We start from the raw sequence: 24,656 nt of genomic DNA on the forward strand, positions 1-24,656 counted from the left end.
TCCTCCTCTCTCTCCCTCCCCTCCCTCCCCCCTCCTCCTCTCTCTCCCTCCCCCTCCCTCCTCTTCTCTTTCTCTTCTCTCCCTCCCTCTTCTATCCCTCCCTTTTCTCTCCCTCCCTCTCCCTCCATCTCTCTCCCTCCCTCTCTCTCCCTCCCTCTCTCTCCCTCCCTCTTCCCTCCCTCCCTCTCTCTCCCTCCCTCTTCCCTCCCTCCCTCTCTCTCCCACCCTCTTCCCTCCCTCCCTCTCCCTCCCTCTTCCCTCCCTCCCTCTCCCTCCCTCTTCCCTCCCTCCATCTTCTCTCCCTCCATCTTCTTTCCCTCCCTCTTCTTTCCCTCCCTCTTCTTTCCCTCCCTCTTCTCTCTCTCCCTCTTCTCTCCCTCCCTCCCTCTTCTCTCCCTCCCTCCCTCTTCTCTCTCTCCCTCCCTCTTCTCTCTCTCCCTCTTCTCTCCCTCTCTCCCTCTTCTCTCCCTCTTCTCTCCCTCCCTCCCTCTTCTCTCCCTCCCCTCTCCCTCCCTCCCTCTTCTCTCCCTCCCCTCTCCCTCCCTCCCTCTTCTCTCCCTCCCCTCTCCCTCCCTCCCTCTTCTCTCCCTCCCCTCTCCCTCCCTCCCTCTTCTCTCCCTCCCCTCTCCCTCCCTCCCTCTTCTCTCCCTCCCCTCTCCCTCCCTCCCTCTTCTCTCCCTCCCCTCTCCCTCCCTCCCTCTTCTCTCCCTCCCCTCTCCCTCCCTCCCTCTTCTCTCCCTCTTCTCTCCCTCCCTCCCTCTTCTCTCCCTCCCTCCCTCTTCTCTCCCTCCCTCCCTCTTCTCTCCCTCCCCTCTCCCTCCCCTCTCCCTCCCCTCTCCCTCCCTCTCCCTCCCTCCCTCTTCTCTCCCTCCCTCCCTCTTCTCTCCCTCCCTCCCTCTTCTCTCCCTCCCTCCCTCTTCTCTCCCTCCCTCCCTCTTTTCTCTCCCTCCCTCTTTCTCTCCCTCCCTCTTTTCTCTCCCTCCCTCTTTTCTCTCCCTCCATCTTCTCTCCCTCCCTCTTCTTTGCCTCCCTCTTCTCTCCCTCCCTCTCCCTCCATCTTCTTTCCCTCCCTCTCTCTCCCTCCCTCTTCTCTCCCTCCCTGCCTCTTCTCTCTCTCCCTCCCTCTTCTCTCCCTCCCTCTTCTCTCCCTCCCTCTTCTCTCCCTCCCTCTTCTCTCTCCCTCCCTCTTCTCTCTCCCTCCCTCTTCTCTCCCTTCCTCTTCTCTGTTTTTCCTCTCCACATCTTCACTTTTCCATTCCTCTTCTTTTTCCTCTCCACCTCTTCACTCTCTCTGCTTCCCCCCTCCCCCCTCCCCCTCTCCGCTTTTCCCCTCCCCTCTCTCCGCTTCCCCCCTCCCCCTTCTCTCCCTCTTTCCTCCTGTTTTTCTCCCCCCCCCCATTCTCTCCCTCTTTCCTCCTGTTTTCCTTCCCCCCCCCTTTAGCATATCCGTCAGTGAAGCGACTGGTGGTGGTGAAGCGTGGTGGTGGTGAAGACTGGTGGTGGTGAAGTGAAGCGTGGTGGTGAAGTGAAGCGACTGACTGGTGGTGGTGGTGGTGGTGAAGACAGATGGTGGTGAAGCATGGTGGTGGTGAAGACTGGTGGTGGTGAAGCATGGTGGTGAAGTGAAGCGATTGGTGGTGGTGAGGACGAGTGGTGGTGAAGTGAAGAGACTGGTGGTGGTGAAGCATGGTGGTGGTGAAGTGAAGCGACTGGAGGTGGTGAAGTGAAGCGACTGGTGGTGAAGCGTGGTGATGGTGAAGCAAAGCGTGGTGGTGGTGAAGCGAAGCGACTAGTGGTGGTGAAGCATGGTGGTGGTGAAGTGAAGCGACATGGTGGTGAAGACTGCTGGTGGTGGTGAAGTGACATGGTGGTGAAGACTGTTGGTGAAGTGAAGCATGGTGGTGGTGAAGCGTGGTGGTGGTGAAGTGAAGCGACTGGTGGTGAAGCGTGGTGGAGTGAAGCGGCTGGTGGGGGTGCAGACTGGTGGTGGTGGTGGTGGTGAAGCGTGGTGGTGGTGAAGTGAAGTGACTGGTGGTAAAGCGTGGTGGTGAAGTGAAGCGATTGGTGGTGGTGAAGCGTGATGGTGGTGAAGACGAGTGGTGGTGAAGTGAAGCGACTGGTGGTGGTGAAGCATGGTGGTGGTGAAGTGAAGCGACTGGTGGTGGTGAAGTGAAGCGACTGGTGGTGAAGCGTGGTGATGGTGAAGTGAAGCATGGTGGTGGTGAAGCAAAGCGTGGTGGTGAAGTGAAGCGTAGTGGTGGTGAAGTGAAGCGACTGGTGGTGGTGAAGTGAAGCGACTGGTGGTGGTGAAGCATGGTGGTGGTGAAGTGAAGTGACATAGTGGTGAAGAATGCTGGTGGTGGTGAAGTGACGTGGTGGTGAAGACTGGTGGTGAAGTGAAGCATGGTGGTGGTGAAGCATGGTGGTGGTGAAGTGAAGTGATTGGTGGTGGTATTTTCTCGTTTATAATCATTGTGACCAATAATATGATGACGAAATAGTTTTATATATTTTAGGAATGTGACGTTTTAAGGGCAGAGAACAAGTTATGGGCTCACCCTATAAACCACAACAACCAATATTACGAGTTTGGATCATGATTCCGGAGATTTATACGTTTACTGTACGTTTACTGTACGTTTACTGTACGTTTACTGTCAGAGGGAGTCCGATCACGCCTCTTGCGGCGGATTCGAGAGATGCTGATTGGTTGGTTTCACTTACTGGAAATTGAAAATCCCGTTGAACCAAAGGCCTCGTCGACTCTGTAAAACGGTATTAAAATTCGCTGAATCAACGGGACAAGCGATATCAAGTACGTCGGAACGTCATCGATGGGCGTCCTTTTTCTGCGAGGTGTTTCGGCTCGTGGCCTATCTAGAGCGTGGCGACTGTGAAAACGCCATTCAAATTCTTAACGAAAAAGAAGAAGAGTTTTGAAGGTGACTCGTGAGACTAAAAATGGGGCCCACGGCAGCTGCTGTGGTTCGGCTGTCCGGGATGAGACGATCCTTGACAGGCCTGGCCACATATCCCTGGAGCAGCCTTTTTGATAAGGTGCGTCTCGGTGTTTTAATCATTTACAGTCGTTTACTTGAGATAACCAAGCAAAGGCCTAATTACTGAGTAATTCGATGTCATGTCGAACCCTTTCCGTGAGGCGTGCTGCACAACGAACCCATCAACAAGGTGGTTCTGGTTCCACCACCGCTGTTTCACCACTTGCCTCCTTCATTGAACTGTCCGGTCCGACGTTGGAATCCCGATTGAGTTGAATTTGACTGAAAACTTCCCTCGTGATGAAGTTCCTGCCAGCAGGAGCCGCCACACCCTGAAGCTGAATGTGAGGACGTGAAGCCGGCTGTCCTGTGAGCGTGTACTTTCAGTGGTTGACGATTTTATATACTACACGTCTCACTGTATAATTACAGGCTAGGTCATTGTGTGCTGCTCCCTGTCAGATCGATCGTAACACTCGCTTCGTGCTTTGGGGAAGGCGAGGATGTAGTTGAGGTTTGTCTGCCGGGGTAGTGCGGACGTAGCGCACTTGTCTTTCAGCTGTCTCTTGTGGGTTCGACCTGGTTGTGAACTGTCCGATTGGTGCTTCGATTGCAGGGTGTTGCATCACCAAGGACGGACGTTAATCCGGCTGTCTCGTCTGCTAGCACTAGCGTCTGCTCGACATAACTTGATCGATACTCCTCATTTGCTCAGCAGGCAACTTTTTGGGGGCTGAAACACCGATACGACTGCCACCACCCTGAACAAATTGCAAATGTCCGCCAAAGTCACCTTCATTCAAACGTCAAACCTGTCCAGCCAGTTCGTGAATGACTTTGGCCAACAAGCTATACCCATAAAGTGGAAATAATTGTGGTTGTTCAAGTAGTATATTGAGTTGGGATATAATACAGGCACGATGGAGGGACCACTCCTGCGAATCATGGACACGAGGATGGGTTTGTTGAAAACGTCGACATTTCCACGGGTTGAGGTTGGAGGAGGAGAAGAACCACACATGCACAGAGGTGGTTCCATGGACGTGCCGAGTTCCTCGACTCGTGTGTGACATCCTTGACAACCATCCTCCAACACATGCGGCTCCTGTTTTGAAGCAGCCTTCAGTTGGGCAATGAAGAAGAGTAATGTGGTTGTGGTTTGTTTACGTGTTAAATGGTGAATGAGATTTATTTTTACCTCCTTCAGCCGACCCAGCTGGTGGTGAGAGAACACGGTTTCCTGCCTTGCTGCAGCCCAAGCTCTGCTTGGTTCTCCTCAGAGCAGTATGTCTCAAAAAACCACCCTCCTCTGTGCATCAATGCACCATCAAGCCACTGTGTACACACTACCACCACCGCTGCCACCACCGCCATCACCACCACCAAGGTACATGAGCTTGCGTATTGGATTCTCAATACGTTTTGCAGAGTTCGTAACACGATGGGTACATTTTTGAATGTTGATATTTGGGTTGTGCGCTGAAACTTTTTCGATGTAACGAATGGTAGTGCTGTGGGCTGACGTAGCAGTATACAGACTCGACTCTGAGCGTCGATCCTGGATTTCAATCTCAGCCAAGATACAAACTGTCACCCTGGTGTCTCACAGACAGGGCGAGTCATCGATGTCTGTGCCATTCCTTGGATGGATGTTAAACTCGACTGCCAGCATTGGCTAGACTTTAAATATCCCACAGTGCCCTTCAGGAAGAGTAGGCGAGCTATTGCAGGCACCCTGGACAAATTCCAAATTCCTGCCCTAACGTATAGGGGCGTTGCATCTTGCACAGCCATGTCCCCAGCCAATGATGCCACTCACAGCCTTGTGCTGCATACAAAAGAAGAAGAAGAAGGCAGTGATGTGTTTTGGGAAACGTGAATAAAATGGAGTGAGAGGTTTTCTTGTCTGAGATTATCCAATTTGGGCCATATAATATGTATACATGGTGAAGGTGGGTCAAACGAATACTACTACAAATCCACATGCCCATCTCAGGGGTGCAGTGACCCATTTGTACTTCATTCCCTTGGGACAGGGGGAATGTAAGGTTACGGCAGGAATTTTAGAATTTTTTTTTTTTTTGTTCATGGTGCCAGCAATTGCTCGCATCTTTGTGAAGGACACCGTGGGATCTTTATCATCCACAAACTAATGTCGGCAGACGGGACGCCCAGTTTAATGGCCATTCTTGGGACGGCGAGCACACATTGATGAATAGCCCTGCCTGTGAAATGCGAGGATGACAGTTTATAGTTGAGCCAGGATTCAAACCCAGGTTAGACAGCTTAGAGGCCAGTGTGCATACCTACAGGCCATCCTGCTAGCCCAGTGAAATTAGGATTGGAGGAAAGATTGGAGGAAAAGATGCAAAAGAGTGAGGATGAGGATTAAAAATAGGACTGCACGTCCTGAATTTCACTTGGATCAAAAGCAAGTCACTCAGACCCCCCGGCAGACCGACTTGGACCCTGATTCTTTTTTAGATTTTTTTAAATTATTTTTATTTTTTTAATGCCGTGACCAAACTCTGATACAGATGGAGGTTGTGGTCAAATTTTATCAAAATTGTGTGTTGTTGTTTCAGAGAAGAGAGCAAATACCTATTTTGGGGGTGTCAAAAAAAACCCCCACTGTAGATCCCCTTAATGAGTGCTGATTTTGATGTGGTCAAGACACCTTCGTTGGGCATCAGATTTGAAGCTTTTGGCCAAGTTTCATCAAAATAGTTTGTCTGGTTCAAGCAATAATGACTGAAGTGTTTACAGACTCACTAGCTAACTCACTCACCTACGGGCACTGCTCGATCACATAAACTCACCAGACTAAAGTCCAGGTGAACTAAAGATGAAGGTCAAGGGGTATGGGGAGAGGATGAAAAGGAGTTTGATCGGAGTTGCGAGTCAGGGGGGGGGGGCTTGTATTGAGCATGTGGAAGAGAGTGTGAAATTCAGCCGTTGCTTACATAACAAATTGATGGTCTCTTACTCTGGCATGCATGCTGCAGAAAGAACAATGCATGAAACTGAATTGCACTGCTCAAAGGGTTCTGTTTCACAGTTGATGCATTAACTATTCAAAGATTGGTTAGAGACAATTAAACCCAGAGTATTGTTACGTTTGAGGGGGGGGGTATGCATTCAAAGGGTAATTAGGATGTTTAATTAGGTATGCCATGCTGTTCGAGTTTACCAGGATCTCGATGTAATAAGTAGCAATTCAGTGGTGATAAGTTGTCTAGTAAATGTTCATTTCTTCAAGGGGGAAATGATAATTGTCACGTAATTAGATAGGGACACGGGATAGGGTAAGTGTGTCTGCGTAAACCCCTTTTGGTATTCTCTGGAGACTGGCCATGACGTCACAGGACAGTGCAGCGGATGGCTCCGCCCCGTGATCACGATTGGCGGAAGGCGACGGCGGTGGGCCAATAAACGGCTCGATTGGAAGTGACGAGGACCAAGGATAAAAAGGTTCTGTTCGGGGTCGAAAAAGAAGAGGAAGAAGATCGACACAAAAAGATCGTTTTTTTTTGGTGTGGAGGCTGTTGCGCGGGAAGCATACTTGTTGTTGTGCTGATTCGATCGTGTTCTTCATCGTGTCCTGGAGCCTTGCTGAGCCTCGTGCCTCACCTTGGTTGGCTCTGGGGTTCTGCTGACTCGGAGTACGGGGTCGAACGGCGGGTGGACCTGCCTCCCTCTCTTGCTCGCAACTTGGCGCCAGAACTGGTTCCCTGGTGGCTGTGAGCGGACTTGGGCCAGGACCAGGAGGTCGACAGCACCACGGTTTCTCCTGCCCCCCTGACGAGAGCAAGGCCAGCTCGTTCGACGCCGATCCAGGGACAGTTGCGTCCACACCACGGTCCAGCCTGACCACCAGAAATAGCTACTGTGTGTGTGCGTGTGTGTGTGCGTGTGTGTGTGCGTGTGTGTGTGCGTGTGTGTGTGCGTGTGTGTGTGCGTGCGTGCGTGCGTGCGTGCGTGCTTGGCGCCTTAGAGGGTTTGAGATCTGTATATTCATTGGAATTGTCTGTGTTTTCCCCACGCCCGATCCCACACCATCCCGTCGAATCGCCCCGGATCCCTCTTATTGCCGAGTTTTGTTATTTCTGGTTAGTAATAAAAACAAATAAACATCATCAACTCAGTGAAAAGCGACTCGTGCCACCTTCCTCGTCCCGTTTGCGGTAGAGCGATTAGAACCGCCATGTTTGGGTTATAAATAAATAAACCGCCTCCATCGTTTCGGCTCATTCTACGTTGGCGGGACTGTTCAAGTCCCGTGGACGTCACATTGGTGTCAGGGTGTTGGATGTTCGAACCCCTCTAAATTATATACCAGGATTAAAATCTCGCCACGAATTGGAATATAAAATTACTACAGAAAAGCGCGGGAAAATTTTGGCGGGATTTTTCAAATTTAAATTAATTGGCGGCAAACGGGACTTCTGCACCATGGCGGATGTGCAGATGTTTGAGGAGGAAGGCCACGTGTCTGGCAGCGAGTCGGGGGAAGAAGGGAGAGACGGGGGTAGGGTTGGAACCTCCCCCATTCCGAGCGTGGACCGTGCTTCATCGCCCGTAACGGAGCCGGCAGCGCCGGAAACCGGCACGATGACGATCTGGACAATGTTGGAACGTTTAATGAGTGCAATTACAGCACAGGGGGCAAAAATGACGGCACAGGGGGCACAAATGGCAGAAATGACGGCACAAATGGAAAATCAATTCGTGACACAGAGGGCAGAAATGACGGCACAAATGGAAAATCAATTCGTGACACAGAGGGCAGAAATGACAGATCAATTGGGGGTAATGGGGGTACAGTTGGGTGCACGGATTGATTTAATGAGGGATGAATTGGGGGAAAAGATGGAGAAAATGAAAACTGAGATGCAGGAGTGTGTGGATGTTAAATTGGGGGAAATACAAAGTAAATTCGAGGATAGATTGGAGGAAACAAAGGTAGAAATTACATTGGAGGGGGAAAATATACGGAAAAAATTGGTAGATAAAATTGATGCAACGAACATTCGGGTTGATAAAGTGGATGAAAGCCTGGAACGTCATCGTGCCTGTGTGGATGCTCGTATGCAGCTGCAAGTTGAAGAGTGGGGAGAGCTGAGGAAGCAAGGGATGAATTTAGCGGAGGAGGTAAAAGGATTGGAGGCTCGTTTGGATGAACAAGATAAAATTATGAGCCAAGATGAAGTCTTGGATAAAGGCCTGGTAGAGCTGTCTTTTGTAAGTAGAGTGTCCGGGTTGGTTGAGGAGCAGCTACAAACTCGCGACGGAGCCTTGGAGGAGGTTGTGCGGGCCCAGAAGATCCTGCGGGAAGAGGTGAATCGGTCCATTCAACGATTGGAACGTCCATTCAACGTTCCAATCATCAATTTGGTTTCAGACTTGGTCACTCTACCCTGGATATGCTGCTTCTGCTCTCCCATCAATGGATGGAGGTCCTTAATGCCAGACAGGAAATCCGAGCCGTATCCCTGGACATATCACGTGCTTTTGACACAGTCTGGCACCCTGCCCTACTCACCAAACTCTCTTTCCATGGTATTCAAGGCCATCTCCATTCATGGCTCGCAGACTTCCTCTCCTGTCGCAGTCAACGTGTGGCCCTAAATGGAGTTCTTTCATCCCCTCTTCCTGTGCAGGCTGGAGTTCCTCAAGGTAGCGTTCTAGGCCCTGTTCTTTTCTGGTTTTCATCAATGATCTCTCGGACTCTCTGGAAAATCCTCTATTTCTCTTTGCCGACGACTCCACCCTCTGCCGTACCATCTGTCATCCCTCAGACCGGCAAGCAGCAGCTTGTTCGCTCACTGCAGATCTGGATAAAATCACAAACTGGTCCAACACGTGGAACATGTCTTTCAATCCAGACAAATCTCACACTCTCACTATGTCTCTTCGAAAGGACCGTTTACAAAACCCCCCCATCCACTTTCTCAACAATCCTCTGGAAGAAGTCTTTTCTTTCAAGCTTCTAGGTCTCACTATCTGCCATGACCTTTCCTGGGAAAGTCACATTTCCAACCTCGCCTCAAAAGCCAGTCGCCGACTGGGAATCCTCCGTCGTGCTAAGTCCTTCCTCGGCCCTCTTGAGCTCCTGACCACTTACAAAGCTTTTGTCCGTAGCCTGATGGAGTACTGCTCTCCCCTCTGGGCTGGTGCTCCTGCCTCCCACCTTTCTCGGCTTCACGCTGTCGAAACCAGGGCATTTAAGATCATCGGCATCTCACGCAATGAAGCTAAGTCTTTGGGCCTCTCACTCAATCACCGCAGGTTGGTCGGTGGTCTTTCTGTCTTCTACCGACTCCTCTCCAGCCTTGCCCCCCCTGCTCTCTCTGCGATTTGTCCCCACCACATTTCCACAGGGCGCTCAAGATCCGCCAACAACCCCCTTCTGGTAAAACTACCAAAATCACGAATCACTGCTCATCTTCACTCTTTCATTCCTCTTTTTTTCCCACCTTTGGAATAAACTTCCTCACTCTATTCTTTCCCATTCTTCCCTCCAGGCTTTCAAAACAGCTGTTCACCACCACCTCTTATCTTCCCCCATCCAAATCCTCGATCTTTTCTACCCCCGATAATCCACCCAAGCCCACTTCCTTCATTTCTCCTGCTTTCCTTCCTGAAAGTCCCTGAAATGTCCATCTTCTCTTCGCCATGTTCCCCATCCCATCCCCATCCCTCTCCCTTCCACAGTTCACCTAATGTGTCTGTTCCCCACTGTTTTGTCCCTTCCACTCCCGCCCCTCTTGTCTCATGCCTCCTTGCTGTGAGTTGTGTGTTAGCTCTCATACGAGCCTCGACCAAGGTATACAAAAAAAAAGGAGGCAAAATTGACCCATGAGACCCTCACCACAAAACATCTTTGGCCACAGTGGGCTCCGAAATTGGATACGCAGCCACAAGGGTGTTTGATCCCTGGGCTGGATTCGGACAAGGGAGAAACTGAGAAGCGGGCCACCGTAAAAGTGATCCCCCTGGTAAATTTTGACGGGTTAGGGAGCCTTGAAGCTTTTCTGACGCAATTTGAGTGTATTTCCCGACTAAACGGGTGGAATGAGCGGGAACGTACAGGGAATTTGGTGGCAACGTTGCGGGGACCAGCCGCAGATGTGTTAAACGTGATCACGGAGGGGATGTTGACCAGCTCCCACATTTGCGAGGTGTTGAGCCGTCGGTTTGGGTTTGCAGCGAACTGTGATCTGGTGCGGGCCCAGCTCCAGCACCGCAGATTAAAGCCAGGTGAGACAGTGCAGGAGCTGGCACAGGACATTTACCAATCAGTCAGGATCGCGTATCGGGACCTTGCAGTGGAGGCATGGGACAGACTGGCACTTGAGAAATTTTTAGCTGCTCTTCCTGACCCTGAGGTCCGAGCGCTAGTGGAGCTACAGGATCCACCCACCGTGCACCGAGCGGCCGAGTGCGCGGCCAGGCTGGCCTCGTGGAGTCGGCCGGGTCGGGTTCCAGAGAGGCCATCGGTGACGATCCGACAGGCGGAGATCCAGGATCAGGGAGGGGGGCTGGGAGAAATTGGCATTACCCAAATGTTTCAGGAAATTTGCCAGAAACTGTCAAGTTTGATAAAGGGTAATCCGGTAGTTAGTGCGCCAAAGCGGTGGGGTCCAGCCCAGCCAATAGAGCAATTCGATTATGGCCGAGGGGGTCCGGAACCGGAAGAGACATTTCACCGATGCTCACGGGGGCCTTTTATGGGGAGTTGTTTCCGGTGCGGGCGAAGAGGACACATGCAACGATATTGCCGGTACCCGGCGATGGAGGGACCCTCCAATAGACTTTTAGACTCGGAGAGGGTGAATCCTCCTGCTGAACCGCCAGGTCTATCCGAGATGCCCTTTCATAGGTCGGGTCCAGAGATCACTGTCGGGGGTCGGGGAGACTAGATTGGGCTGAGCATATACGGCCATGTTCGGCTGCTGAGATTGTGGCGAAGTGCCCTCCTTTGGTGGAAAAAAATGAATTGTGGGAAATATTGGCATGGGTTTGTAAGTTCTGCTGGGTTTTAGAGTGACAATCGGGACAGTGGGTAATTGGTAACAAAGCGGGCACAAGTGGCTGTCCAATGGCTGGTGCGTGGATCGGGTGAGAAGTGCTGTGTGAGTTGTTTCAAGTTAAAAAGTGAAATGTATGGTGCACACGTTGATTTTTTATTGGACATGGTGTGGTAACAGGGAAGGTCATGGTCGGCGAAGTGTTAGAAATGCCGGTGTCACATGTAAGGCCGATGGGGTGTGGGAGTCATGTAGGTTTTGTGGGTGGGGATGATGTGCTTGTCCATAGGGATTGCTGAAGCTCACGGTGAGCGTGAATTGCGACCCCCTTCAAGGAGATTCACCACCTGGTGGCTAATGGTGACAGTGTCTGGAGCCAACTGGGAGAGGGTCTGGTTGGGCGACCAAGGCGGGTAGGACCTTGGCGACCCAGGAAGGCCAGAGGAGCCAGTGAGACCCCTTCCAGTGTTGTACGATATTAGAGCTGATGGCTACCAGGGGGGAGGGAATCAAAGGGAGCGGGGCGGAGAAACGTCCGGGTTGGACTAAAGCTTACCTGTGGGCATGGTTGCACCTGAGACGCCCCCATCATCTTGTGGTAACCCACCCCACGGCCACGACGGGATTCAGCCTGCATGATTAAAATGAGGACCATGACCTAGAAATGTGATGATGACCATGGTGTGAGTGTTGTGAAGATGTATGAGTCCCACTCGATCCCGCACAACTTGACATGTGCAGCAAGGGCATGATGTCCGCATAATTTTGGGGCAAGCAAATTTGAAAATTGGCTCCCCAGGTAACGCTGGGTCTATTAGCATCCACTGGGGGAGGCGGTCAAGTGTAAGTATCCTGTGAATAGTGTCGTTAAGGCTTAGAGTAGGAATGTAAAGTATAAGTGTTGTCTTTTTGTGGAACCTTTTGTTTCCCCTCCCCAGATCACTGGAAGAGTGTTGGGCAAGAGCAATGATCCAGAAGATGGAGTGCAACTTCGCTCAGTGCTCTCATGTGATGAAATAAAATAAAAATAAAAAAAACGAATGATTGTTTAGGCGAGGATAAGGCCATAAGGGGGTAGTACATTAAGCAGGATAGGTAAGTTAGCTGCGACTCGCTGCCCATTGCCCCTCCTACTTTATTTCGTTAGGTTAATTAGGTGTGAGTCAGTAAGTGTTAAGGCTGGTACGGTAGCGCCTGTGATATACATTGCAGGAGCTGCGGTACCAGAGGAGGGGGCAGTGTTACGTTTGAGGGGGGGGGTATGCATTCAAAGGGTAATTAGGATGTTTAATTAGGTATGCCATGCTGTTCGAGTTTACCAGGATCTCGATGTAATAAGTAGCAATTCAGTGGTGATAAGTTGTCTAGTAAATGTTCATTTCTTCAAGGGGGAAATGATAATTGTCACGTAACGATCCAGGGACAGTTGCGTCCACACCACGGTCCAGCCTGACCAACAGAAATAGCTACGGTGTGTGTGTGTGTGTGTGTGTGTGTGTGTGTGTGTGTGTGTGTGTGTGTGTGTGTGTGTGTGTGTGTGTGTGTGTGTGTGTGTGTGTGTGTGTGTGTGTGTGTGTGCTTGGCACCTTAGAGGGTTTGAGATCTGTATATTCATTGGAATTGTCTGTGTTTTTCCCCACGCCCGATCCCACACCATCCCGTCGAATCAACCCGGATCCCTCTTCTTGCCGAGTCTTGTTATTTCTGGTTAATAAGAAAAAACAAATAAACATCATCAACTCAGTGAAAAGTGACTCGTGCCACCTTCCTCGTCCCGTTTGCGGTAGAGCGATTAGAACCGCCATGTTTGGGTTCTAAATAAATAAACCGCCTCCATCGTTTCGGCTCATTCTACGTTGGCGGGACTGTTCAAGTCCCGTGGACGTCACAGTATTATTTCATCCAACCCCAAAAATGGATCCTGTCCCTCTGTCGTAATGGCTTTGTGTCCAAAAGAGCTCTCTGGTTGCCAAACAACAACAAAAATTCCTTTGTGCTTAAAATCTTTTCTTCAGACTTATTGAAGTTGTTTCTACACCCAGTCCTTAACTCGTCCGTATTAAATTCTGAAAAATTTGGTCCCGAGTAAACTTTTGTGTTCACTTGAAAATATTTCATACGGGCCTGGTTTCAGGAAGCTAACTTGCTGACGCCGTGAGGTTGTCAATCACATTGTTGCCATAGCCACTGGAATCCAGGTAAACGGCAACCTCGCGTCGGGAGTTAGTTCCACTAGACAAAATGCTTGTCCCGGGTTCACACAGATTTAATCCGTACCTCCAATCCATGGTGCCAGGTGGATTAATTGGCCTGAAACTTTACTTACTAACTTCGTTTCACCCACGGCATCACTCTCAAAACTTCGGATTTGGTCCAAAGTAACTTTTCAGTGTGAATCCACCTTAATATTTAGTGCACATCCATGATGGTGTGATCACTCTCCTTTCTTGCTGCATGCATGTATTGTATTATTAAAATTTATTTTTCGTAATCAACCTTCTCTAGCATTTGACTTTCCTGGAAGAACATCCAAACTTACAAAGAGATTGGACAGGTTGGCTCGCTGTAATGTTCCACATTCATACAGGCTTCGGTTCTTCCTTGCAGCTTCCTGGTTTCAAGAGGATGGAAACTAACAAATTGGGTGTCTTCGCACGAATTATTGAAGCTTTTGGGGTCATCGGCCCAATGAGGCACAGCAAATGGGTAAGTCCTTTGTTTTCAGCGCATACTTTTACTCTGTGATCCTTCTGGATCAGTTGTTGGAACTTTGGCTGATAATTGTCAACTATGTTTAACAGAAACTCAGAATTGCTGCTCTGCGCATGTACACTTGCTGTGTGGAGGATGTGGTCTTTGAGCAGTTTGTAAAGCGTGAGTAGAGTTGGATTATTATATGCCATGATTTTCCCTGAACATTGCCAAAACATTTTTTTGAATAAGGTTTATTGGATTTACCTTTTATTGAAATCTTTTTCTTCTTGTCTCATTTGGGGGAGGGGGAGAGGCAGTGTGGGGTGAGGGTGGGGTAGTTGGATTACAACAGCAGAGATTGATTATCATTAGATGTTATGAGCTTTGCAAAGGGTCTTGCATTTTTGGTTCACATCAAAGCTTTCAAGATCATTAGAATCTCCCGTGATGAAGCTTTGTTTATGGGCCTATTACTTAGCCATTGCAGACACGTCAGTGGGCTCTGTCTTCTTCCTTCTCCTTTCTGGTGTTGCATCCTCTGCTCTTTCCGTGCTTTGTTCACCCACACCCTAGGTTTCTGCAGGGCACACGCAGTCCACGAGCAGCCCCCTTCAGGTGAAACTCGCAAAATCTAGGATCATGGCTCGCCTTCACTCATTCATTCCCCACTCTCTCCCCCCCCCACTTGTAGCACCAACTCCCACAATCTCTTCAATCTCATTGTTCCCTCTACGTCTTCAAGACAGCTGTTCACCATCATCTCAGATCGCCCACCATCCAAAACCATGATCTTTGCTTCCCATCTTATCCACCCTCCTGCATTCTCCCCTACCCCTCTTTCTTAACCACCCACATCTCTTGTTTGTCCATCTCCTTCTACTTTGTCTCTTGCCCCTGATGTTGGTGCTTCCTCCGTCTCTTTATGTAGGTGGGGAGGGGGCGGGGGGTGGGTCAAGTGAGGTATGGGAGCCTGCGCCGGAGCAGCGCGTTGCTGTGTCTGGCTATCCCCCAGGCAGATGCCTGGCCAGTCCCCATCTCCTGGAGATGCTTTTCAATGTGCTGCAACCACAGCACTCTCAGTACATCTCACAGCACTCTCAGTACCAGAATAGAGTTCAGACATCAGATTGATCAGTTTTGGTGGCACCCCACGAAGACCAAGAATCCTCCAGGGGGCATCCCGATTCACTGAATCAAATTCTTTACAGAGATCAATATCGGCTGCAAGCAGCCCCTGCTGAAACTCTCATCTGCATTCGGTGAGTACTCTAAGAGCAAGGATACAGTCGATCATTTGAACCTCCTTGGTGTAAAACCTGACTGCTCTGGTCGCTGGTGGTGAAGCAGATGGTGGAGAACCCTATCAATAATTATCCGAGCAAGACCTGGCCTGAAGCTGAGAGTCGTAACCCCTCGGTAGTTGTTACAGTCCTGGCAATCACCCTTCCTTTTCCAGAGAGGGACAACAAGGCCTCTCTTCCTGTCAGTTGGGATGATGCCTGTGTTCCATACAGAGCACAGAACTGCACATAACGAGTACAGCATTTCCACCAGCCTTGAGAAGTTCAGCATGGATGCCACAGATCCCAGGAGCTTGACCCCATTTCAAACAGTTCACCACAGCCTGTTTGCACAAACAAAGGTTGATCACAGTTGATTGGAGGGTCAGCAATAAGGATAGTAACACCCCTGACATCGAACTCAATAGCTGGTGGGTTAGCCACGTACAGCCGTTCAAAGTAACCGGCCCAGTAGGTCTTCACTTCAGACTCCTCTGTCAAGAGTCCACCACCCTCTGCTTTAACTGCAGTACACCAAGGGACGGGCTTGGAGGAATGCAATGCACAAATTCCCTTGTAAGCAGGACAATCACTTTGCCACAGGTGATTCTCTACCCCCTCACAGATTCCTCGCACACAGGCCTCCTTGTCCTCCCTCAGCGCACGTACAGTTTTACTCCTCAACTCTGAACAGCTCAGCTCTGCCGTTAAGCCTGGCCCTGCGACTGGTCAATGGTATCCAGTGTTCCTTGAGAGACAAAATTCTTCTTCGTCCTATGGTGAGTTCCAAGACATCCACCGGCAACATCAAGCATAGTGGTGTTGAAGGCACTCCACAACTCTTCTGGATTTACCAAAGCACCCAGACCCCCCAAATCCCCACTCACTCTGTTCGCAAACTCCTCAGCTACCCTCTCATCCTTGAGCTTACCAACATCCAGCCGAGGCTGGGATGGTACCATTCTCCCGGATTTAAGCTGTAATTTCAGAGTTGCTACAACAAGCTTGTGTTCGGTATTGAGGAACTGAGCACTCCGGTAGACCCTGCAGTTCTGGATCATCTTCCAGTGACCATCAACGAGCCCATGTTCAATCTCCTTTGCCACACCACCAACGTTGAAATAAAGTCCAGCGATGAACCTGTGAGTGCTGAAACCATGAACCAGCCACCCTAAGTCCACAACTTCTTGCAAAGACAAATTTTGTGCTATTCTCATTGGCAGTTCCAGACACATGGCGACCTACACATGTCTCATAACCATCCCTTTCAGTTCCAGTTGATACATTGAAATCCCCCAAGATTAGAAGAATATCTCGCCTGGGGCACTGATCAACCACAGACTCGAGCGTGGCATCGAATGCATCCTTCACAGTGAGATCATTCACCTCAGTCGGAGCATATACAGAGACCAGGGAAACAACACCCGAGGAGTAACGAATCCTTAGTCTCATAATACGCTTGTTGACCTGTTGTCATGCGCGATTATGGGGTGGGGGGTTGCCTTTAATCTCCAAAACCACACACACAATTTCGATGAAACTTGACCACAACCTTTATCACCCTTGATGTACCAAAGTTTGTTCATGGCATGAAAAATAAACCGATAGGTATTTACTTTCTTCTCTGTTACATATTTTGTGGGTCTACCATGCCCACCAGTGGTTCTCCCTGGTTTCCTTTTCCAGGTGAGCGCCCAGGGGTATTTCCCCTATGTTTTTACTGTTGTAGTCGTGCTTGCAACCACCAGACAGCACGGGTTGTTTAGGTTGTGTGCGCACACGTGTGCTTTCACTCTCTCTCTCTCTCTGTCTGTCTCTGTCTGTCTCTGTCTCCCTCTCTCTCGGTGCTTTCAGGGTGAGATACTTTGCATGTTGTTCAGTATTTATTTTCATTTGTCTTCAGGATTCTGTGCCATAGTCTTTTTGTATATTTATCTTGCCAAAACGAAGTTTTTGCAAGATATGTTAGTCAGCTTGTATGTTTTTTTTTTTGTTTGTTTGTTTTTTTTGTCTGTAATCATGTATAAAAAATTCTGCAGAGCACAGTTATCATTGGAAATTTTTGTAACTTCGCATATCAGAGGCCTATAGAGGTGCCTTTCAGCGCACAAAATTTTGAAGGTCAAGGTCAAAGGTCAAGGTCACTTTGTCGCAAATCAGGGGAGTCGACGAAACCCTTATTTTTTGAGTAATTTTGATCGGATCGTCTTCAAACTTCATGGGAATATAGTTCATGGTCTGGCGCTCAGCTGATTAATTTTTGGTGGTGATTGGCCTTGACCTTCATATGTTTTTGGTTTTTTTTTGTCTGTAATCACGTATAAATCACTCTGCAGAGCACAGTTATCATTGGAAATTTTTGTAACTTCGCATATCAGAGGCCTATAGAGGTCCCTTTCAGTGCATAAAATTTTTATGGTCAAGGTCACTTTGTCGCAAATCAGGGGAGTCGACGAAACCCTTATTTTTTGAGTAATTTTAATCTAATCGTCTCCAAACTTTATGGGAATGTAGTATATGGTCTGGCACTCAGCTGATTAGTTTTTGGTGGCGATTGGCCTTGACCTTCATGGTTAGCACCTGAGGTCAAACATATTTGACCCCAAGGTCAAATTTTCAAGTTTTAGGAACCATATCGTGTAGTACCTCAAATTGAACACCTCGATGAGTGCTTTCTAGATATGTCAAGCTTGAGACATTATGACGTCATTTGGTGATGTTATGAGGCAAACACATTTTTCATGGTTACTCTGTAGAACGATTCTCATCGGAATCTCTCGTAGGCAGATATTCCTCAAGGAGTCGCTCCTGGTGGATAGCAGCTCTGTTCACCTCAGTGTGACCTTAAAGAAGTCACACGTGGTCACCTTTTGGCAAGATACGGGTCACCCTGCGGGTGACATTAGTTTATTTTTATTTTATTTTTTAAGCCTATGCGAGTGAGTGGTTTCCATTGTCTTTCACATGTCAACTGATTCGGTTTATTGGGGATTAATTGTCATTCACTTTGTTTTATTAACCGTGCGTGTTTGGACTCACACAGAATTGGTAATGCGGCACACAACGGCTCGGGTGTTACGTCGTCGGTTAATCCTTAAAGCTTTTGCCTTGGCATGGTTGATTCCCACCAAACAGTAAGTGCTTTTTGGTGTGGGCTATACAGTGCACACACACACACACACACACACACACAGACACACACACACACACACACACACACACACACACACACACACACACACACACACACACACACACACACACACATTTTTAGTTTGTCTTGAATGTATTTCTGGGGAGCTTATGGGTGGGTGCATCATCCGTTCATGCACAAACACTTCCAACTCCTTCTCTGAAACTATACATACAATTTCGATAAATTTCATCACCTATTACGTACCAAAGTTTGTTCATGGCATTAAAAAAATAAATCGGGCCCTCGGGGGTCTACGGGGGATTGACCTTCAAAATAGGTATTTGCTTTCTTCTTCGAAACTCCACACTATTTCGATGAAACTTGACCACAACCTTCATAACCCATGATGTACCAAAGTTTGTTCACTGCATTAAAAAAAAAATCCATATGCATTTACTTTCTTCTCCGTTGAATATTTTGTGGGTTAACCATGCCTACCAGTGGTTCCCTGGTTTTCTTATCCAGCCTTCCAGGTGAGCACCCAGGGCTATTTCCTCTATTTTTTGTTGTTCCTAACAATTCTATCACCCACACACATACACATACAGTGCCTTCAGAAAGTTTTCACACTCTTTTACTTTTGTCACATTTTGTTGTTGCAGCCTGAATTTAAAATGGATTTTTTTTTTTTTTTTTAATTGTCATCGATCTACACAAAATACCCCCTCATGACAAAATGAAAACATGTTTTTAGAAATTTCAACAAATTAAATAAAAATTAAAAGTTGAAATATCTTGCGTCAATAAGTATTCAACCCCCTGAATTCATACTTTGCAGAAGCGCCTTTGGTAGCGACTACAGCTTCAAGTCTTCTTGGATATGTTTGTTTCGGCTTTGCACATCTGGATTTGGAGATTTTCTCCCATTCTTCCTTGCAGATTTGCTCAAGCTCTGTGAAGTTGGATGGGGAGCGTCGGTGAACAGCGATCTTCAAGTCTTTCCACAGATTCTCAATGGGATCAAGTCTGGGCTTTGGCTGGACCACCCAATAATTTTCATGGTCTTGTTCTGAAGCCATTCCAGTGTTGCTTTGGCTGTATGCTTGGGTTATTGCCCTGTTGGAACGTAAATCTTCACTGCACTCTCAGGTCTTTTACACTGAAGCAGGTTCTCCTCAAGGATTTGGCTCCATTCATTGTTCCCTCTATCTTAACAAGTCTCCCAGTCACTGCCACGGAAACGTATCCCCATAGCATGATGCTGCCAACACCATGCTTCAAGTTGGTGATGGTGGTAGATGGGCGATGAGCTGTGCTCGGTATCCACCAGACAAAACGTTTTACATTCAGGCGAAAGGGTTCAATCTTTGTCTCATCAGACCACATAATCTTTTGCCTCATGCTCTCGAGTCTTTTGTGTCCCTTTTTGCAAACTCCAGGCATGCTGTCATGTGCCGATTTTTCTCAGGAGTGGCTTCCGTCTGGCCACTCTCCCACAAAAAAAGCCTACATTTGTGAAGTGCTGTAGAGACTGTTGTCCTTTTGGTAGGTTCTCCCATCTCAGCCAAGGAAGTCTGAAGTTCTGTCAGAGTGGCCATTGGGTTCTTGCTTACCTTCTTGCCCAGTTGCTCAGTTTGGTCAGACAGCCAGCTCTAGGAATAGTCTGGATAGTTCCAGATTCTTTTCAGTTCCTCAAGATGGAGCTTACTGTGCTCTTGGAAAATTTCAACACTCGAGAAATTGTTTTATACCTTTCCACAGATTTATGCCTACTCACAATTCTATGTTGGAGTTCTACGAACAGTTCCTTGGACTTCATGGGAGAGTTTCTGCTCTGACATGCACTGTCAACTGTGGGACCTTGTACAGAAAGGTGTGTTTCTTTCGAAATCATGTCTAATCAATTGAATTGGCCACAGGTGGACTCCAATGAATAGTGTAGTAGATAGTAGAAAAATCGTGCAAATTATGATACAAGCATCAAATTTGCCATTTCTTTTCTGCAGGACTTTCTGATCAAATCTGCCCGATTGGCCATTTGAAAATCCAAATTTTGAAAAATTTGAAAAAAAAAAAAAAAACTTCAAAAAAATTTGAGGTCCCAGCTGGCTGAAATTCTTGAAGCGCAAGTGAATATCCCAGAAAGAGAACCAAGGGGAGATGCAGTCATCATTGATGGCTAAGCACTTATCAATGCCCTACCTCCACGCACTTCAAAGATATTTGATGACTATAAAAGAAGACATCATCCCAAAGGTGGAATCCTATGGTGCCAGGTACAAGAGGGTGGACGTAGTGTTTGATGTGTACAAGAAGTCAAGTCTGAAGTCTGAGGCAAGGTCGAAAAGGGGGCAAGGAATCAGAAGAAGAATGACAGGAACCAGTAAGACCCCAAGTAACTGGAGAAGCTTTCTTCGAGATGACAGCAACAAGACTGAGCTGTTTCACTTCCTTGCGGAAAATGTGTGTGAAGCACAGACGACAAGCACAGTCATTGTCTCAAAAGGAGAAGATGCCATTAGCAACACAAGAAAGTCACTGGATGCTGTGTCTCCATGTTGTCATGAAGAAGCTGACACTCAAATATTTGTACACGCCAGGGATGCAACGACGGATGGTAGCAAGTCCATTATCATTAAGGCTAATGACACGGATGTACTAATCATAGCAATATCTGTACTGCCATCCTTACAGGAACTAGGTCTTAAGAACATGTGGATTGCCTTTGGCCAGGGAGCCAAGGCATGATGGATTCCGGTCCATGAGGTAGTTTCTGCAATAGGGCCTGAGAAAGCTAGAGGGATCCCATACTTCCATGCGTTCACTGGATGTGACGTCGTGTCTGCCTTCTGCGGTAAAGAGAAGAAAACTGCATGGCAGACTTGGAACGGCTTTGATGATGTTTCTGAAACATTCACCAATCTCAGCCAGCATCCAACATTGATTCGTGATGTTGACTTTTTGAAGTTTTTTTTTTTTTTTTTTTCTTCAAATCTTTCAAAATTTGGATTTTCAAATGGCCAATGAGGCAGATTTGATTTGAATCCCCTGGAGAACAAATGTGCCAAATTTGATGCTTGTATCATCATTTGCACAATTCCTCTCAAAAATTGCTGTTATCTGCCCCACTAGAAGTTGTGGAGACATCTCAAGGATGCTGAAAGTAAATCGGATGCATCTGAGCTCAATTTGGTGTGTCATAGCAAAGGGGTTGAATACTTGACGGAAGACTTTTCAGCTTTTCATTAATTTGTTAAAATTTCTAAAAACATGTTTTCACTTTGTCATTATGGGGTATTTTGTGTGGATCAGTCACAAAAATTTTAAATTAATCTGTTTTAAATTCAGGCTGTAACAACAAAATGTGAAAAACCTTGAGGGGTGTGAATACTGTTATGCTTTTAAAAACTTACCCCAGGGGGGAGCGCATACATGGACATGTAGGTGACCCGAGGATTAGTTATTTCATTGGTCTTTGTATCGATAGTCTTTGTACCCTTGTTGAAGAGTGGTTCTGGGTAATGTGTTGGCTAGGCTGTATTTTTTCAGTGTAATGTCCTCACTCCCACTCTGTTACTTTCAATCTTTCTCCCTTCACACCATCATTCCAATCAATCCCTCTGTTATTTTCAACAATCCCTCCTTTTCCCCATCAGTTCCCTCTGCCCCCCCTCAAATCTTTCTCAATCCACCAATTACCTCCCCTTCACCAAACATCTTTTCGACAATCCCTCCTTCACTCCATCAGTCTTGCTTTCAATCTCTCGGTCCGGCGGAATTCCTCTGTTTTTGCTCTATTGTTACATGCCTGTTCATGGCGCAACGCATGACGCTTGGTGTTCGTGGCCTGTGAAGTGCTGCGCTTCTCGCAAGTGTGGTACAGTGCGGAACAGTGCGAGTGGACGTTTTGCGTGTGCAGGGAGGGGCTGAGAGCTTCCATCGCGGCCTTGGGTGCATGAATGGAGGGGCAAGGGTTGTTCCGCGCGTTCCCTCAGAGACGTGGCATCTTCCACAAGCGACGTCATAGACCCGTCCCCATCAGCTGCGGGCGTGTGTGTGTGTGTGTGTGTGTGTGTGTGTGTGTGTGTGTGTGTGTGTGTGTGTGTGTGTGTGTGTGTGTGTGTGTGTGTGTGTGTGTGTGTGTGTGTGTGTGTTTTTTGGACAGAGATAGGGATATGAAGAAGAATAGAAGGCAGAAGCGGAGGGACAGGCTCACACGAGCCGGGTTGAAAAGCGCTCATGAGCAGACGCTGAGACGCAGAAGGCTCGAGGGAGAAAAACAATGGAGCAAATGAGAAGGAGAAGAGCTCACGAGAGGAAGGGAAGAAGCTCATGAGAGGAAGGAAAAGTAAGACAGACAAGGCTTGTGAGGAGGAAAGAAAGCATGTGAGGGTGAAGAAAGGAAGGTTTCACAAGCAGTTGGTGTTGAGCTTCTGTGGAAAAAGAATACTCATTCCACGGGTGTCGTCCTGTGGTCTCAATTCTGTCAGCCATGAAGGACGAGGATGGTGTGAATGGCAGCACCTCATCGACGGGGGCCTGAGAAGGAAGAAGCTGAGGAAGAGGAGGGCAAAGTAGCATGTCTGGGATGCTGGAGAGGGCTCGCCTGCTTGGTCTGGGCAACTCGGGGACGTGGCTGTGTGTCCCATTGTGCCACATCGCCACTGCCCATCTTCCCCATCCATTTTCCTCTGCTTTCTCTTGGATATATTTGGGCTGTGAGATGAGGGAGAAAAGAAAAGACTGCTTTTCTTTTCTCCATACTTTACTTTCATTCTATTTTCAAGTTATTTTTGTTTTATTCTTTTCCTGTGGGTGAATGATAGCCAAGTCTTTTGTGAAAGTAAACTTGAATAAGAATAATATGTGTCAGAGTTAAATCTGCTCTCATGTGCCTTTTGCTTTCTTGCTTGAAGATACTTGCTTTTAAATCATTGCTTGCTTGTGTGTTTGGAATAAATAATTGTTTGTTTTTATTTCCAATCTGTCTCGGTTGTCTTTGCCTTTATTGGTCTGACACAGTGCAGAGGTCTAGACAGACGGGAAGCTCTACCCCAATAATTTGCTCGTTAGCCAGCGCACACTCGCTGTAACACTCAGCAGTTCTCAGAGTGTGCGCTGAGGGCATGTGACCCTAATCAACCAGCCGTCCACAAGTAAGGTATGAAGTAGTGTCACCCTGCCCGGATTGGCCTTGCCAATTCTATTGGCGTTCGTGGTTGCCGAGCAACCTGCCTGTGTGTGGAGTTATCTGTACCCGGTGACCTCAGGACCGGTCGTTTGAGTGGGATTCGTAACAATACTTTCTGAATTCTCTCTGTCTGTGTCTGTGTCTCTCTCTCCTTAAACCTAATATAATTTACAGGATTGCTGTAAATTATGTTCATTTCACAACATCCTCTCTTCAACTTTATTTAAATTGCAAATCTCAAAACATAGTTCCCTTACCTAAAGTAAGAACCTTAATCTGTAAGCAATTTAATGGTTTCCTGACCGTATGGATCATCAGCTGGGCACCGTTCTTCCTCGAGGTTTTGATCCTTTCAGCCCAGAACCTCTCCAAACAGTGGATCCACGACCTCGGTCACGGATCCACATCAGTAGATAACCTACATCAGTTGATCTACAACCTCAGTTGCATCCAGGCAGTCAACCCATCAATGCAACATCACTAATCAGAATCTACTCGCTGGAGGATTTATGGGTTATCACAGAGTTACAACTTCCATTACACATTCTTTTTTATGATAATACATTAAATCGTGCGCAGAGAACTTTCAATGTAACGCATCCACCATCCAGCATGACCACCCCACTGACCTCTGGATCAAACTGTTATTCAAATATTCAAGCGGTTATTTATAAACGTTTTTTTTTTTTTTACATGCTTCCTTGTCTCCTAGCAACCACTAAAATAGGTTTAAAATACATATGTATATATATATATATATATATATATATATATATATATATATATATATATATATATATATATATATATACATATATATATATACATTATTTTTTTTATTTTTTTTTGAAGAATGTATTTATATAGATATGTCAATATTTTTACAGATGCACATAATGGCCTTGTGAATGTATTTAAATTATTATTTTAAAACATTTGTGAGACATGTAACCTTGTGGAACCCTAATGTATTTATCTATTCATTTTGGGGTGAGGGGCTGTTGGAGAACACGAAAAATAGTTCCATATTCTGGTGGATTAAATAAATAAGTGAAACTTTTTTTTTCCTGATTCAATGCATCATATTTTCCTTTCTTTGCAGAATGCCAACTGCCAGACACACTCAGCACATGGTTCCTGGTCACACAGCTTCATGTGTGGTAAATTCACCTGTTTTGATAGTTGTAGTTATTTATTTACTTATTTATTATTTTGTCTTCATTTGTTCATTGCTGTCAAACTCTGTCACCAAGCCAGTACTGTAATCCGTTATTTGGCGTTCACTTGTGTTCCCCTTTCATTGAACTAACTTTAACTTTAGCCAAC

At 47.3% G+C, this 24,656-nt stretch overlaps 1 protein-coding gene across 4 annotated transcripts in view; it reads left to right on the top strand.

Annotated features, from left to right (window-relative positions):
• Positions 1 to 2,032: 2,032 nt before the first annotated feature.
• Positions 2,033 to 24,656, top strand: part of UQCC1 (ubiquinol-cytochrome c reductase complex assembly factor 1) — a 52,569-nt gene continuing 29,945 nt past the window's right edge. Inside the window, exons 1-6 of one of the 4 annotated variants that reach the window (XM_085878736.1) lie at positions 2,038 to 3,057; positions 4,207 to 4,386; positions 13,637 to 13,735; positions 13,831 to 13,903; positions 14,297 to 14,338; positions 24,433 to 24,490. In XM_085878736.1, the coding sequence (XP_085734862.1) occupies positions 2,962 to 3,057; positions 4,207 to 4,386; positions 13,637 to 13,735; positions 13,831 to 13,903; positions 14,297 to 14,338; positions 24,433 to 24,490 (548 nt within the window). In that variant the 5' untranslated portion in view covers positions 2,038 to 2,961. Of the gene's footprint in view, positions 3,058 to 4,206; positions 4,387 to 13,636; positions 13,736 to 13,830; positions 13,904 to 14,296; positions 14,339 to 24,432; positions 24,491 to 24,656 lie in introns of all 4 variants that reach the window. The other 3 variants (XM_085878738.1, XM_085878737.1, XM_085878739.1) reach the window with 3 other exon arrangements.

This window comes from Eptatretus burgeri, chromosome 4 (assembly GCF_056783735.1).
Source record: "Eptatretus burgeri isolate ZD-2024b chromosome 4, Ebu_testis_v1, whole genome shotgun sequence".
NCBI lineage: Eukaryota > Metazoa > Chordata > Myxini > Myxiniformes > Myxinidae > Eptatretus > Eptatretus burgeri.